The sequence below is a fragment of the Musca autumnalis genome, unplaced genomic scaffold (genome assembly GCF_047663935.1).
Source record: "Musca autumnalis isolate F117 unplaced genomic scaffold, ASM4766393v1 scaffold_2, whole genome shotgun sequence".
NCBI lineage: Eukaryota > Metazoa > Arthropoda > Insecta > Diptera > Muscidae > Musca > Musca autumnalis.
Window position 1 is genome coordinate 117025138 of NW_027411755.1, and position 16323 is coordinate 117041460.

The window sequence follows — 16323 nt, forward strand, 5'->3', positions numbered from 1 at the left end:
GAATAATTTAGCCATACCAATGCGGCTTTAGACCTGGCAACGAGATGAAGATTGACACCTACCACCTTTTTGTCGATTAGAGATCAGACTTCGACAGCCCACTACGTTCAAAAAAACCATGTTTGAAATTGTGTATCCCTGCAATGCTCATTCGGCCTTGTAAGATGATTTGAACTACTACTCGGTATTCTGTTAAAAGAGGAAAGAACCTCTCCGAACCAAAAGAGGTTTCAGATAAGGAGACAGCCTTTCGTGTGATCTCTTCAACATCCTGCTGGAAAAAGTTATATGAGATGCAAACGTCAAAAGAAATGGCACAATTTATACCAATTGCAATATGTTACTTGCTTATGCTGACGATATAGACATCATGGGTCGATCAGTAAAAGAAGCAACTGATACATTAGCACGTTCGCGGACGTGAATGCTATAGCATTCATTTGCAAAGTCAATTTTTTGTCATTTACTTCTATAGAATCGTACGTTTTTGCGATTAAAGTACATAGTACTATTAATTTCATCAATATCCATAATATAATAAATAAAAAATTGTAATAGGACTAATAATTATTTAATAAATACAAAAAAACTAACTTCTGAAAAAATTGGGTGTCCGCGAACGTGTCAAAGAAGGTCGAAGGAACCTCTTACCTATTCAACGCATTTTAAATCCAAATTAAACTTTCAGTGTCTGACATATAACTTGATGATTGTAATCTTGTATCTTCTTTTTCTCGATACCAATCATCAGAACACACTTTTTTAACTTTAACTTTTTTCAACCTGCAAGTATTCACTGAATCACAGAATATAAGTGTGTTTATTAATGGTAAAATAAAAAAATTGTTGACTTGATCCAATTGAACGATTATGATCAATGTACGCATTAAATCGTCGCCGCTGTATCGTTTATATGTTTTCGCAAGTGTGATGTGGATCACGCTTTGTATTTCTCTTTTTTTATAAGAATAGTTTCTAAGAAGTTGTTGTGCCATTGTTTTATGGTGTTTAACAACAACAAAACGCTAAACGCATGGAATCACAATCAAACATTTGCTTTGTACTCTTTTGTCTTTTATTTTGAAGATCTTTTACGGCTGCGCACATTATCACGTGAGGAGTTTTAAACGAACATTGATTCTTCTACACAGAGATAAATTTCAACAAATAACCCCCCTCCTCCCCCCCATTCTCATGTTCTTTTTTTAAATTAACAAAATAGATAGTAGGAGGTTGCCTAATATGGAAAAAACTCGGTAAACATTTGTGAAAAATTCGCATATGTCAATATAAAACAAATGACATCGGTTGTTTATGGTTCAAAAATTTTAAACGAAAAATTCCTACATTGTTGTTGACTTTTTTGCCATTTAGTCTAGGGCATGTTTTTTGGACAAACACCTTCCCGTCGTTGTCATTTTGTGGGGTATTGTGTTTGATGTGGTATTTCATTTGCTGACATATGCAGCAATATGTCACTTCATGGCAACAAGTCTATTATCGAATGTTTGTTGTTTGGTTATCAATTTTACCTATAGACTATACAAAACTGTGGCTTGTTTTCTCTGTAATTTTACACAAATATTTCTAAGATTTTTCGCATTTACTTTTTGAAAAATAGTCGAAATCCGACAGCCATGACATGGACCTTTTTATTAGTTTTTGTTTCATTCGAACGCTCTCTTCTTAAGAAAAGCTAAAAAAGTCTGAACATTTGACTAATATTTTTGTAGTGACTACAACTTACAATTTACGTGCAAGTAAATATATTTAGGTTAGGTTGAAAAGAGGAGCTAGTAATCGCCACATGGACTCTACTGTATTTTATTTAAGGAACTGTGTGCCCTTAACAAAATCCCGTAATTATTTCAGGTCGTCTACCATTACCTGATTAAGATCCGATATTGTGTCGTTCCCCAAAAACTGGGATCTGATGTTTCGTTATCTTCTCCGCATTCCCTGCATATGCTGTTGTCTGCACAATTAATCTTGTGCAGATGAGCTCGTAAGCACAGGACACCTGCAAATCCACTCAACTCTGCCTTACCTAGCAATAATAGGTTTTTAGTTTTTCTTCATTTGGGTCTCCCCATAGCATTTTTGTGTTTTCCCTATTTCCTCTCTATTCCATAGGAATAAGTGGAAATTTTTAGCCCAAGTTTTTAACTCTAGACGAGACGCGTTTAGTGGCTTTGCGTTCTCTAAGTTTACTGTTGCTAATTCCATTCCAATTTTTTTGTTTTGCCAGAGAACTTGCTTTTCATTTCCTCTATTCCCCGCATGTCCCGGTACACATGTTATATGCACCGAGCCATGTTGAGAACAGCCGTTGATCGAATTTTTATAATCTAAGACTGTGATTTTACAGTCTTGGATGTTATTGCTTTGATTGCAGTTTTACTGTCCGTGAGGACGTTTAAAGTAGTTGGTCTCGTGTTGGCATTAATCCAGTTCAGACACTCTGTAATCGCTCGGATCTCCGCTTGATGGACAAAGAGATATTTCGGTACCTGGTTCTTCAATCAAAAGACCCAGTCTCGTTCCCCCCACTAGCATGGAGCCGTCTGTATAACAACAGTTTCCAGTCGGCATTTGTGCTAGAGTTCCGCCGATCCACGAGTCTGTGTCTGGAATTAATGCCTCGCATGAGATAGCTACAATTGTTTCAGGTATACCGTCCGATACAATGTTATCCATTGACTCTCCCGTTGTTACCCGTATGTGTCATCTTAGGATTAAGACCCCACTTGGAGACTACAGTCCTTCTACAGGTTGACCAACATCAATAAGCTTTGTTAGCTCTCTCTTGATTATGGTCTTTCCATTTAAGTTTCCTATCCAGGATTGTCTGATTGTCTTGTTTAGAAAAACCGGTTCTTCAAAGTGTCCAAGTTGTTTTCCTAGTGAAAAGACATATTTCCGTTTTTTTTTTCCGGGTTTACGTTAAGACCTCTTGGTCTAGCCCAGTTGTACGCAAGTTTTAGGGCTGATTCAGCTCTTCTGCATAGCAATTTTTGATTCTTACCTCTCAGAAGTATTGTAACGTCGTCTGCATAGTAGACTGGGTCAAATCCCTCATCGGTTAAAGTCCTTAATAGACTATTTATGGTAGAGACAAATGGAGTTCGGCGTACCCTGGCCAACGTTGTCCCTTATTTTTACGTCAAGTAGCCCGCAGCTTAGCACATCGTTTGGAATCTTGCTCTTAATCATGGTATCGACTATGCGTTTCATGGTTTTAAGGAGGAAGGATGTTAGGCTTATCGGACTATAAGACTTAGGAATTGCGTAACTTGTCTTCCCAGGTTTGGGGAAAAATACTACCCTCACCTCCTGCCAGGCTTAAGGATTATACGCAAATTTTAAGCATGCGTTGAAAATTCCAGATAGTTTGGACGCAATTTAGCCCATCTCTTTCTGGAGTAAGGCCGGAAATATCTCATCCGGTCCCGCTGTAAATATATTTAAAATATCGCGAAACTAATACGTATTGCAAAAAAGTTATAGTGAATTTTAAAAGAGTAGGTAAAAGCTTACTTTACTTAAAAATAGTGTTTTAATGTGTTGTGAATTCCCAGTTAGATTTATCTTTTCTTAGTGTATTTTGTAATGCCAATTCGATCATATTGTTAAATTTGACCTAAGGTTTTAGTCATGGTGCCCACCTCGGGACTAATTTTCCTATGTAGATCATGGGTTTAACATTATCCAGTATTAATATGAACTGCTATCTAGCCCCCTCCAAAGGGGGAAGAATGCTACGCTCACGGTTTCTTAAAATCAGAGCTCCAATTTACTCGCGAGTGAAAATTTGGGTGGAGGTCGTAATTTTTTGGGGCGCAATTTTTTGGTGGGTAGGGTTAAGTTTGTTTGGGGGTGGGGTAAGTTTTTGTTTGATGGTGAAGAGGAGGCAAATTGCCCCCATCAACTTGCTCGAATTCAAGAAGAGTTTCAGTTGCTAATGGAAGTCGAGCGAATTTGAGCTAGCATTCGGAGCTCTGCTTAAAATAATCTCCGCAGCAGCACAAAGCCGTAACCAGCGTAATAGCTGGCTATTTGCACTGGAAATATTTTTGGCCACTTTCTCCATACAAGTGGATCCACTGTGCAACAGTTAGGCAAGAAATGTATTGTAGAAGAAGACTATACGGTTTATTGTGCAAATCTCTTGCTATTAGTCCTCAAAACAATATTCCGTCAAAATACACAAAGTTATTGTCATTCATTTGATTAATTCTAATTTGTCTTTTATTAAAATTATGAGAATTCCCTAAAAACTAAAGATATAAGAATGTTTAACATTTTCCACAGTTGATTTAAACTTTTGAAAGTTGGATGCTGTCAAAGCTGTATTTATAAAAATTGTAAATGGTAGTGTTCATGACATTATTTGCTATAAAACACTCACCTGATATTGAACCCAATCCGCTGGAATTATTTTTATTATTGCTAAGACTTAAATGATTGTTATTATTATTGTTGCTTTCCAATGATGATGAGGTCAAAATACTTTGGGAGGATTTTTCAATAGCATCATGGTCGTCTTTACAATATAAAATACAACCATCTCTTAACGCAAATTCATCACCTACAAAGAGAGCAACAATTGAAATAATTAGGCCTGTGCTATAACACAAAAATTTGTACAAACGTTTACAAAATGCTGTTCGATAACAAACTTGTTCAGTACAAGAGAGCGTGTTGAGAGAAAAAGTTTTTGCAAGTACTTTCTATTTGCGAAGTTATCGAACAGACATATTATAACAAAACTAATTGTATTACAAAACACAACAATAAATTTGCAAAAATGTGTACAAACTTTTACAAAATGCTGTTCAATAACACACTTGTCAATTCGCTAATTGAGAGAAAAGTTTTTTCAAGTACATTTTCTTTGCGAAGTTATTGAACAGATCTAATTATAATGAATGGTATGTAGATAAAAAGCAAGTTACCTGGCAGTAATTGTCTGGCACAGGCTGAACAACGAAAACATTCTATGTGGAAGATTTTCGTTTTGGCCCGCATCACAAAATCGCTTTTCCTAAAGGAATTGTCACATTTATCACATTTGGTGCCGAATAATCTGCAAAAGAAGAATAAAATCAATAATCAAAATATTGAAAGGAATCTAGTGGTCTGTTCCAGTACTGGCTTCTTGCAGGTTCTGGAACAGACCAAATGTAAAAACATACACTTGTACCTCAAACAGGTGCTTTGGGAGTTTACGCCATTTATTTGGCAGGTTTTGTATGGAATTGACAACTTTAATGATGCATGTTTTATAAAACATGTGAAATGTAAAATGCCTTTTAGTTTTATAAATTAAATATTTACTTTAAACTTTTTCAAGTTCAATTTCGTATTCAATAAAAATTAGCATGTAAAATATAGTCTATGTTTGTTTATTTGTCTGTTTTTGTGTTTTTGCATAAATTAATCTCTTTTGTCGTTCTTTTCACATAAAAAACTTTTTAGTTTTTGTGATATACTTTTTCTTTATTATTTTCGATACTTGTGTTGTTTGTGTTTTGTTGTTTTTACATAAATACCTAGTATTCTGTTTGATCTAGTTTATGGGTTGAAGAGGAAAAATGTGACAACTCACAGTGGACACATTGTGTAGATGTCAATTAAAACTTCTTCTGAAATTATGTGGATTTCATTTGACAAATACGCAACGGAATTGACCGTTGAAATCCACTAGATTTCATAAATGTAAACGTACGCTGAGAAGACAACTTTCAGTAATGATTCATGCGGGAAGATTCAAATTTTATACTCAATAACGAAATGTTTACATTAGAACTTTTCGCCGAATTAAACTCCTTTATGAGGTGTTACTTGACCCATACGCACTGGATTTGACTATTTAAATTCACTGGATTCACTAAATCCAGTTATATGTAAGCGTACTATTAGTCAAATATTCGCCAACCAGCTGATCAAACACTTAAGGCCTCGGCACAATCGGTCCGTTGAGTAAGCCTTCATAAAGAAGGTTAACCGGGCAAAAAGCTCTAATGCAAACGGCCTTTTACCGTACATAATCGTGTTTGCAATAGGTTTTTCCATCACGTACAAAACACGTACATCTATCGTCAAGGTATTGCCGACATTCTTGGCATTTTAGGCACGCTGCATGCCATTCTAAATCGGGAGCTACTCGCAGGATATATTGATCATGAATTTGGCCACCACAACCCACACATAATGATAGCCGTTGTTTTTCTGGAAAGAAAAAGAAATAAAAGAGTGGTTAGTAACGAACTACTTGTTTAATTTGATGTAAATGTAGACTAATTTGCCAACCAAGTATGTACAAAAATAATTTTTGCAGGGAACAAATTAAGTAATTTCTACATACGAAATTTTAAAGTTGAATTTTACAGTTATATTTTTATGGTAGGAGAAAATGAAAAACAGCTGCTTACACTGGTAGTTTTTCGCAAGTTTAGTTTCTTTCGTTTAGCTGCGACCATTAAGTTTCAAGTGTACTCAAAGTGCAATGAAGCAGTCGTTGGTGGAAAAGATAACATTTAGTAAGTTTTTGTTTTTGTTATTCATTGAACAAATTGTTAGTAACAACAATTGACGATGGCAAAGAAAGAGATACTTGTTCTTGTTCAAGAACAATTTTTGTTTTGTGTGAGTACAAAGTTTTCCCCATTTTTTTCTCCTGTTATGATTCAAGTATGTACATGCTGGAAATCTTTAATCAAGCAGGTCGGGCAGGGAAGGTATATTAAAGAAGGCCAATGTGAAAAGGAAGGCAATGGGAACAATGTATATCAAAAAGGAACTTTTCTACAACCCCACACTTGGGAGTCGCAATTCCCAAAATAACTAAAGAGCCACCATCTTGGTACCTATCTCTTAGAAATAGGAGAACAGTTTTTTTGTTTACTTATTTAGTGATGTGTAAAAAACGTTTTGCTGACTTTTCTTTTTCACTTGGGATTTTTTTGTTTTTTTTTTTTTTTGTTTTTCTTTCGCAATGAAAAATTTGATTTTTTTATTGTTTTACTTTATAGCATTGAAAGTGAAGAGTTGGTTTAATGTAAAACGCCAGAAACCCAGAAAAAAAACTTGGGGAAACGTAAAATTCGTAACCATATTCATTTATACCCTTAGCCGCACATTGTGTTTCATTTTGGTGGTATATCTTTGGTATCAAAAGTTTTTTTCAGGGTCAGATATCATGAATTATTTATAAAGGCAGAGCAGACGAGATAATACGTTTCTCCTTCTCTTCCTCTTCTACTGGTTCTCAAGCAAAAATAAAGAAACCAAGTTACACCTAAGCAAATAAGTTTGAATACATTTGATTAATTTTGAGAAATAAGTAAATTATAGATTAAATTCCATCAAATATTGTAATAGTAACGTTTTCGAAAGATGCAGTATGAACCAATATGTCAAAATGTGTGTTTAGCATTTTCTTACGATCAATTCCCAATAAAAACGAATTTGACAGATTAGGTGAAACCTGATGATGTTATACTATTAAACCTTATGTTCTAAACTATGGCCACATAATAATTGCATCTTGATATTGAGTCTAAAGTCAGAGTCAATATTTATTTTTCAACGTTGTGTTTCTTGATGTCAAAACGAAAACAACTACATACATGAATACAGTTCATGGCCCAATAATCAGGTCCAAAAACAGCTGATCATAACTTTCTAGTTTTTGTGTATTTTGACAGCATAAATCATAATCAACTGTTTTTGTTCGGGACCTTTTAATTTGACCATGATGCAGCGGAAGCAATACCAATGATGTCAAAATGTTTTGTAAATTAGATGTAATAAAAACATAAACAAACATTTTGGCAGATTACAATCGCAATAGTGGCATTTTTATTTGACTTGATTTCTTATTTGTTCAATGGACATTGGTCTTATGCATAGTACAATTCATAAGGTGGAACAGTAATTACAACAACTGGACAATTTTGATTGAAAATAGTTTAAGCTGTTTACGTCTTTATACGATTAATTCCCAATAACAATGAACTTGACAGATTGGGGGAAACCTACTGGACTTTCTATTTCGCCCACGGCACAATAATACAGGTACCACACCAAAAACAGCTGATTATCATTCTAGTTGTCAAAATTCATTATCGTGAATAAAATCACATACAAAAAGTAAATAAGCAATTCACAGTAATGCGTTATAGTGAACAAATTTTGCCGTTTAGACTGGTTTTATATTTTGTGGTTGCTGGACGGTTGGACAGTTATCGATAATTGCGAAAAATCGACATTCAAAACTGACAATGTGTACTACACTTAACGCCTTATTCCGCTTATCGATTATAAACTTATCGAAACCCTTGTTAGAAAGGGTGCCGATGTTCCCACATCTTTGAGCTTAAAACTAAAAGGCTAGCACTAGGAAGCATTAGAGCTGGCAAAAAATCGATGATACTATCGATAATATCGATTTTTTTTAAATTCAATATCGATATATAGTTTTGCGTATCGATATTATCGGATTAAAAACCACTAACCTAAAATTCATTGAAATAAAAAGAAAATTCGCAGCTTTTCGGTTTCGTAGATTTTTCGCAAAAGTAAAATGTATTTTTATTAAATAATAGCAATTGTTTTTTATCCTTTATATTTCTGCGACTACTTCAGCAAAATGTCAACAAATCATCGACATTTCCGCCATTTTCATTTCCAAATTTTCGAAAGTCTTTAGCAATACGACCATCAAACGACAATCCCTTTGTTATTGGCGACGAACACATAGAGTTCGTAAATAAATTTTGCTATCTGATCTCAACTGAAAACAGCGCACAGACTGACATTGAATTCCGAATTGGTAAAGCAAACAGTGCTTTCTTCCAATTAGGAAACATCTGGAACTCGATGCGAACCATTTTATAAATCTGGTGATCAAACGTAATAAGTAACGAAAACTTGTATACAAAATGCGATATGGAACCAATTCCCATAACCATAAAAAGAAGGAAGTGGCAATGGATTGCACATACATTGCGAAAAGAACAGGATGAGATATGCCGCCAAGCCCTAGACTGGAATCCCCAGGGGAACAGAAGGAAGGATCAGCCAAAAACCACTTGAAAAAAGTCTGATGAAAGAAGTAGACAGCAGCGGTACAAGCTGGATCGAAATAAAACATAATGCGAATGATAGATTAGCATGGAAAAACTTTGTAAAGGCCCTATGCTCCCCAAGGAGTTATTTGGAAATAAAGAAGAAGATCTAATGTTGGAAATATCGATAGATTGCAATATAATATCAAATACTGAAGATTTATGGCAAATACATACACAAATGTTCATACTTCTATCCCAGCCAGTATTTGGAAGATTGTTTTTTAAAAATCAAATTGCGGAGTAGGATTATGACTTTTTGACATTTTTTTTCTCAAAAATGATTTCCTGTAGTGAGAATGAATGAACTTTAATTTTTATGATATATGAAATAATGTTATATAATATAAAATTATATATATGTAATAATACGACGATAAAATAGTGAGAAACCAACAGTCATTTCGGTTATGTCGTGTGCCCCTATACCTTGTTTTCAGTTAAATATCTGCTTATAGTGACTTCAAAAAATGGTCAAAAGTTCTGAAAAATGAAAACTTTAAAAGCTTTTTGTGCGGAAGCTTTTTTTATAGAATCACTTTATAATTAAAATTTTATGTAATCTTATGTAGAAACTCCTCACGCTATGATACAGGGATATGAGGTTGTAAAAAAGTCATAACCCTATTGCGGAGTCATTTTAGAGTCCTTTTGGTAATCAAAAACTCATTAACTCACATGTATGATCAAAAAGAGACTCGAAAGTGACTCCATCTAATGATTTAAAAGAGAACGGAGAAAATATGAATGTATTAAAAATATTGGCAACTTATAACAGTGTGTTAGTAAGTTTGTATTCACGCAAGCTGTAAAACAATAACAAATCAAAACATTTGTTCTCTTTTGTACGCTCTTTCTGTGCATTCGGGTCGTGTGCGTGTAAATTGCCGAAAATCATCGGCACCGCCGTGCCAAATGTGACCATGCTTGGTCTAAACTAATGCGGAAGAAGACTCATATGTGATTTGTTTAGAAGAGTCACCCAAGGTTACGTTTTTCTCCAGACAAATGAGTCTTTCTTGATCAGAAAATGATGTTGTTGCTGCAGTTATTGATAGTCGTGGCTTAGAGCAGGGCAGTGGGTAAATACCCAAACGGGTAAATACCCGGTAAATTGGGTAAATACCCAGTTGTGGGTATTTATTTGGGTATTTACTATATTGAATCGCCAACACAACTTCTTACACCCAATTCCTAGGTTAAGGTATTTTAATAGTTTTTACCCAATGCTTGTGTAAATACTCGAAATCGAGGTACTCTTATATTGGGGCTACAAGAAAACGTAGATCTACGTTTACAAATTTTTGCAAGGATATTTTATATATATTGAGAACTCACTGTGTCAAATTACAGCCAATATAATTGTAAAATGTGGCTAATAGATAAAAAACACCTTAAATCTGGAGGTACAGTTATATGGGTACTATATCAAAACATGGACCCAGAGACCCCATTTGGATGTACTCACTTGTTTAAAGTATTCTTAAACTATCCAGGATTTGTTTGTAAGATGTTGTATTGGCGATTCAACATAGTAAATACCCAAATAAATACCCGGTAAATACCATCTCTATCGTGGCTATTAAATATGTTGCTGGTTTTTTTGCTTTTCATTCTTCTTCTTGCTCTATGGTATTTATATGGTAATGGTGGTTGTGGTTCTGTTGATGGGGCCACCATTGCTTGCTAAACCCAAGAACATGATGGCTACGTTTAATAAGACAGGAAAGTCTAAACAATATGTGTGTGGAAACTGTGTCTTGTGCAAGAGGAAAAGGAATACAAAGCAACAATGGGGATGGGATGGTTGTTCGGCTGTTGAAAGATATTGTATGCATCCAGCCAGCCATTCATTCAGCCATCTACAGATGCAGAAGTTAAGTAACTTTTTTGTTTACATTTTGCTTTTCTTTGTCCATAATGAAGATCTTTCACGTTTAATTTTCTTTTTGTTTGGTCGCCGATGATGATTTTTTTGTTTGTCAGTTGGTTGCTAGGTCGGTCGTCGTATTCCTTTGTTATTTACCCGAGTACGCAATCTTAAATACTTCGGGGAGGCTCTACTTTACGTATGTACTTGTGTGTGTCAGTATGCCTTTTTTGGTCCTTAGTAAGCGAAGACACGCACACACAAACGGAACACAACGCCACAATCTCCATTTTGTATCATTTATGCCTTTTCTTATGCGGGGACACACAGAGAGACCTTTTTTATTTCTATCTTTTTGCTTGAACATTTTTGATAAAAGTTTTCTATCCCTTCATCCCTGATTTAATATCAGGCATTTTGTAGATGGTTGATCCTGAATTGAAGTCATGTTTTAGCCAACTTTGGTCGGTCATAATGTTTATAGTATCCGTCAATGCAAAAAAACCAGATCCTGCGCAATGTAAACTTTTGCTTTGGACTATATCACAGTCATGCACTTGTTTTGTTGTTATATCAACTGGGTTTTCATATTCTGCCATTTTTCTTCCTTTGATATCCTCCACCTCACCATAACCCACCACGCAAGCATGTTTCATCATAATAACCATAATGGAGATTTAAAGAGTGTGTTAAGCGTGTTGGCAATTTAATGCAGAAGAAATTAAATTTGGGTTTTCGAATTTAAGGTTTTTTGTGAAATGTGTGCATAGAGGATAGAAATAGACATATTTAACTTTCAGTCCGATTAAACAACGTCTTGCAGAAATGAATGTCCTGTGAGAATTAATTATTTGAAGTTTTCTCTTTTCTCTGATGCCAATTCAACCCACAGTACGAAAATTAGGCTAAGTTTGCATCAAATTAAAACTTGAATTCAGGGCCAAAGGCTCGTTTATATATAAAGATAAAGTGGTTTATCTCGAATGATTTGATGTAAAATGTATGAAAACACCCGTCAAACAAATGGCGATAATCATGACAATAAACGTACCCAAATAACTATCCAAACGCCATTTATTTTAAAATGCTTGAGAGTACATTTACATCCTGGCACAATCAATAATACAGGTCGTACAGCTGATCGTTTTAGTTTTCAAAACACATTATTGTGAATAAAATCACATACAAAACGCAAACAAGCAATTTAGAGTAATGCAGTATTGTGAAGAAATTTTGTCGTTTGAATGCTTTTGAGCAACTGATGTAACACCTTTTTCCCCCGCCATGATTTTCATCAAACGGGTTTTAATAAAACTTCTATTTATAGCCTAGAAATCATAAACATACATACATAGTAGATAAATGCTCTATGTGTGGTTTGGCTTGCATTCGTTTTTTATCAGCTGTAAGGCATGCTGCCAAGTACTGAATTGGGGAAAAACCTGATCCTATCTTACCGAACTTAAATGTTTTTATCTAATTACATGCGTTTCTTGTCGTTTTTCGCATTTATTTTTCTGGTCCTTCTGTGTTTGTTGTAGTTTTGTCTTCTTGTCTAAAGTTTAGTTGTATCTGTCCATACATACCTGTTGTTGCATTTCGTTGCAGCGTCCGTCGTACGTACATTTGTAACGTTTTGTTGATATCAATACTGGATTGTTGGCAATGCGCTTTAGTCTCAATGTAATTGTTAACTCTTAGGTCAAGGAGTGTCTGTTCACTTGACAAAACAAGTAGAGTTTCATTTGGTACATGAACATCACGGTGTGCTGTCGTGCAGCTAGTCAGTCACACAGCCACTTACAATGATGAATGTTTTGACATACTTTAAATAGCCAAAAACAAACAAATGAACATGACTCGGGAAATAATGGCTCATATCGAGAAATGTATGTAAATTGTTGTGCCTCGCTTAACATGTGTGTAACATTTTTTTGATCTTTTTTAGTGGAATTTGTTCTGGGAAAAATTTTTAACTTAAAGATAAGCTACAACAAAGGAATATGAATAACGACTTTTTGAAATAACATTATTTAAGTCAGTAAAAAAAACTCTAAAACACCATACACATTAGAGACTTTTGCTGATTAGCCATTTGGAATCTAGTGTATTTATTAAATTCGGTAATATGTAAACCTAAAAGGTTTAAATCTGTGCTTAAGCTACATTTACATCACAATGGTTTTAATAAAATGCGTTTTTTAAGTTATCAATTCCGTTGATTGTTTGTCAATTTTTTAGGTATTTCATCAAGGCACTTTATGTTAAGGTTTTAGCAGTTTGTTTTTAGGTCCTAAAATATATTTATTTAATAGAATAAACTTTTTAATTTACTTTTACTAAAACATTATTTTGAGGTTTAATTAAGTATATGGACATATCCATATTATGTAGTTTTCTCCACAACATTCAATAATACTGTGTTTGACCTTAAAATACTATTCAAACCTCTACAATAGGGTTATGACTTTTGTACAACCTCATCTCCCTGTATCATAGCGTGATGAGTTTCAACATAAGATTACATAAAATCTTAATTATAAAGTGATTCGATAAAAAAAGCTTCCGCGCAAAAACTTTTAAAGTTTTTATTTTTCCGAATTTTGGCCATTTTTTGAAGTCACTATAAGCAGATATTTAACTGAAAACAAGGTATAGGGGCATTCGACATAACCGAAATGACATAACTGTTGGTTTCTCACTATTTTTTCGTCGTATTATTACATATATATCACTTTATATTATATAACATTATTTCATATATCATAAAAATTAAAAGTGGTTTGTGTGGGACCTTTTTCAATATTTATGTGAAATAAAAGTTATTTAAAGAAAAATAAAAAAAAAATCATTTCATAGTATTTTTCAAAAAAAAAAAAGGTGGAAAGGGTATTATAAGTTTGTTTTGGTAAAAATTCATGTAACACCGCGAAATATTCGTCGGAGACCCCCAATGTGGTATACCAATCTTCATATCTCGACGAGATAAAGCGATTTTGAGATGTGTGTCCGTCCGTCCGTCCCTCCGTCTGTCCATTATAAATTGTAATCAAACTCCAGGCCGCAATGATGGACCGATCGTCACGAAATTTTGTATGGAGGTCGGGATCAGACCAGAATAGATCCCTATTTTTATTGGTGATGATCGTGAAATATTTAGAGGGTGGAATGGGCCAAAAACGCAATTTTTATCCGATTTTGTAGCTGCTCTGTAGGTCGCAATAATAGCCCGATCGCCTCAAAATTTTAAATAAGGTAAGAGTATATGACAAAGAAGAAGCTTGCAATTTGAGATGGCGATCAGATAATATTTAAACTTTTGTGTGAAAGTTGTGAAATTTTTAATATTCAGCAAGTAAACTATACAACTTCTTCTTCTTTATTTGCAAATCCGTATTCGGATATTAGCGATCATACAATGTTAATTAAAACTATACAAACTATACAACGAAGAGGAACTATTGACCTTTCTATTGCTGTCAATTGTGTTGGTGTACATGATAAGATAACAGAGTTACAGCTTAATATACCCAGTTATTTGTTTGTAGTGTAATCATAAACACGCTAGAGGTCACAATTATAACTCAATAATCACGAAATTTTGCACTATGTAAGAGTTTAGGTAGAAGAAGATGCCTACAATTTTGGATGATGATCTGATATTATTTAGCGGGTGAAATGGAGCATTACTTTTGTATGAAAAATAAAAAAAGAAAAATATTTTGGTCTATATTTTTATTTTCCTGAAGGGCATATACCGGCATAGTAGCCTACATATGGATAAAGAAACTACTGACCTTCCCCCTGATGCAAATTGAAATAACATGTCTACTAGATAACGGACCTACTGCCAAATATATAAAGGGTTTGTGTAGAGAGTCACATTTGCCCATCCTCAGTTTTTGCAACATTCCAAATTACATGGTGCCATAGCGTACTAATTGTCCAATTAGGTTTTTATACATACATTGCAGCTTTACCACCTTTTTTGAAAACGATTCCACAGCCAGGCAACATAAAATTTTCAACGGTGACAAAATACCCTTCAGTAATGTTGGCGATATTTTCTTAGTATATCACGACACGCCGTTCGGACTCGGAGATAAGCTGTGGGTCCCATAACATTGAGCGAATATGAATCGGGGAACACTTACCCATTGATATGAGAGAAGTCTCCCTTGTCGCTTCGGGGATGTTTGTGAAACATTTATTATATTATTATTTACGCTTGGTATGATACGGTGCCAGAATCCACAAAGTTATTTCTTAAAATAAGTTTATTTGTTTCATAAAGAAATTTGATTTGTGGAAAGCTAATTCCCGGGGGTAGTGGTGTAGGGTATGACATGGTCGGCACCGTTCGACTATAGCCTTGGCTTACTTGTTTTATAATAAAATGGAATGATTGTTATTTTAGGCATTAGTAGGCAAAAGTTCATTCATTCTTACTACAGCAAATCATTTTTGAAAAAAAATGCCAAAATGTCATAACCCTACTCTTCAAATCTAAACATGAGTCATTTCGACGGCAAATCAATCCTCTTTATTTTAACATACATTTCATGAAGGGATTCCTTGGACTTCGACAATCATATTTTTTTAAAGTTTCCAAGAAAATCATACGATTTTCCCAGAATATGTTGGAAACCCAACACCAAGTCAAGCAAGTTAACTATAAGAGATCAGATGCGATACATAACAATGATGACGACACCATTAATATCTTTTGTTTTTGATTTTTATACCTGCACTTCTTCCTTCAATGAACTAAAACAAGGTAGTGACGTTCCTTCAAAAGTATTCCAAATCAACAACGTTAACAATCATTTGGGTCGCCAAATGGCATGGACAAAATAAAAGGAATAAAAACCAACAGTATCCCAAAATGCATATAAAACCCAAAGTAATGATGTTCCAACACGTGCCTACATTTCATCCACAACAAAACAGCAACACACGCTCACTTGGTTGGGTTGTATGTTTGGCGCAGAGGCTCATTAATTTTGTAGATAAAACTGGAGACACTTTTGTCTGTCAATCGAGAAGTTTATTTGCGTCACGTTAAGCTCAGTTGAGGTAATCAAGCGACAGTCAGTCAGACGGCCTGGGATTTGTGATATAGTTTCACACATATGTATGTATAAATAATATAGAAAAGGTTGGTAGATTAAAAGCCAGAAAAAATGTTGTTTTGGGAGTTTATTTGTCAGGGAATAGAATTGATTTCACACAAATCTCTTCTAACGGAAATACTTGGCATTCCTCTCCCTTCCTCTTTATGGGAAGGTCCTTACTTAATTAACCTTTTTGTGAATGTGGAAA

The 16323-nt window shown here is 34.5% G+C and overlaps 1 protein-coding gene across 3 annotated transcripts in view; it reads right to left on the reverse strand.

Moving 5' to 3' along the window:
• Positions 1-16323, reverse strand: part of LOC141393047 (insulin gene enhancer protein isl-1-like) — a 69769-nt gene that overhangs the window by 9824 nt on the left and 43622 nt on the right. For 2 of the 3 annotated variants that reach the window (XM_073965990.1, XM_073965991.1), the window contains 3 exons: positions 6042-6231; positions 4956-5086; positions 4409-4588 (listed from right to left, as the gene is read on the reverse strand). In XM_073965990.1, coding sequence (XP_073822091.1) covers positions 4409-4588; positions 4956-5086; positions 6042-6231 — 501 coding nt within the window. The remainder of the gene's footprint in view (positions 1-4408; positions 4589-4955; positions 5087-6041; positions 6232-16323) is intronic. The other variant, XM_073965992.1, reaches the window with a different exon arrangement.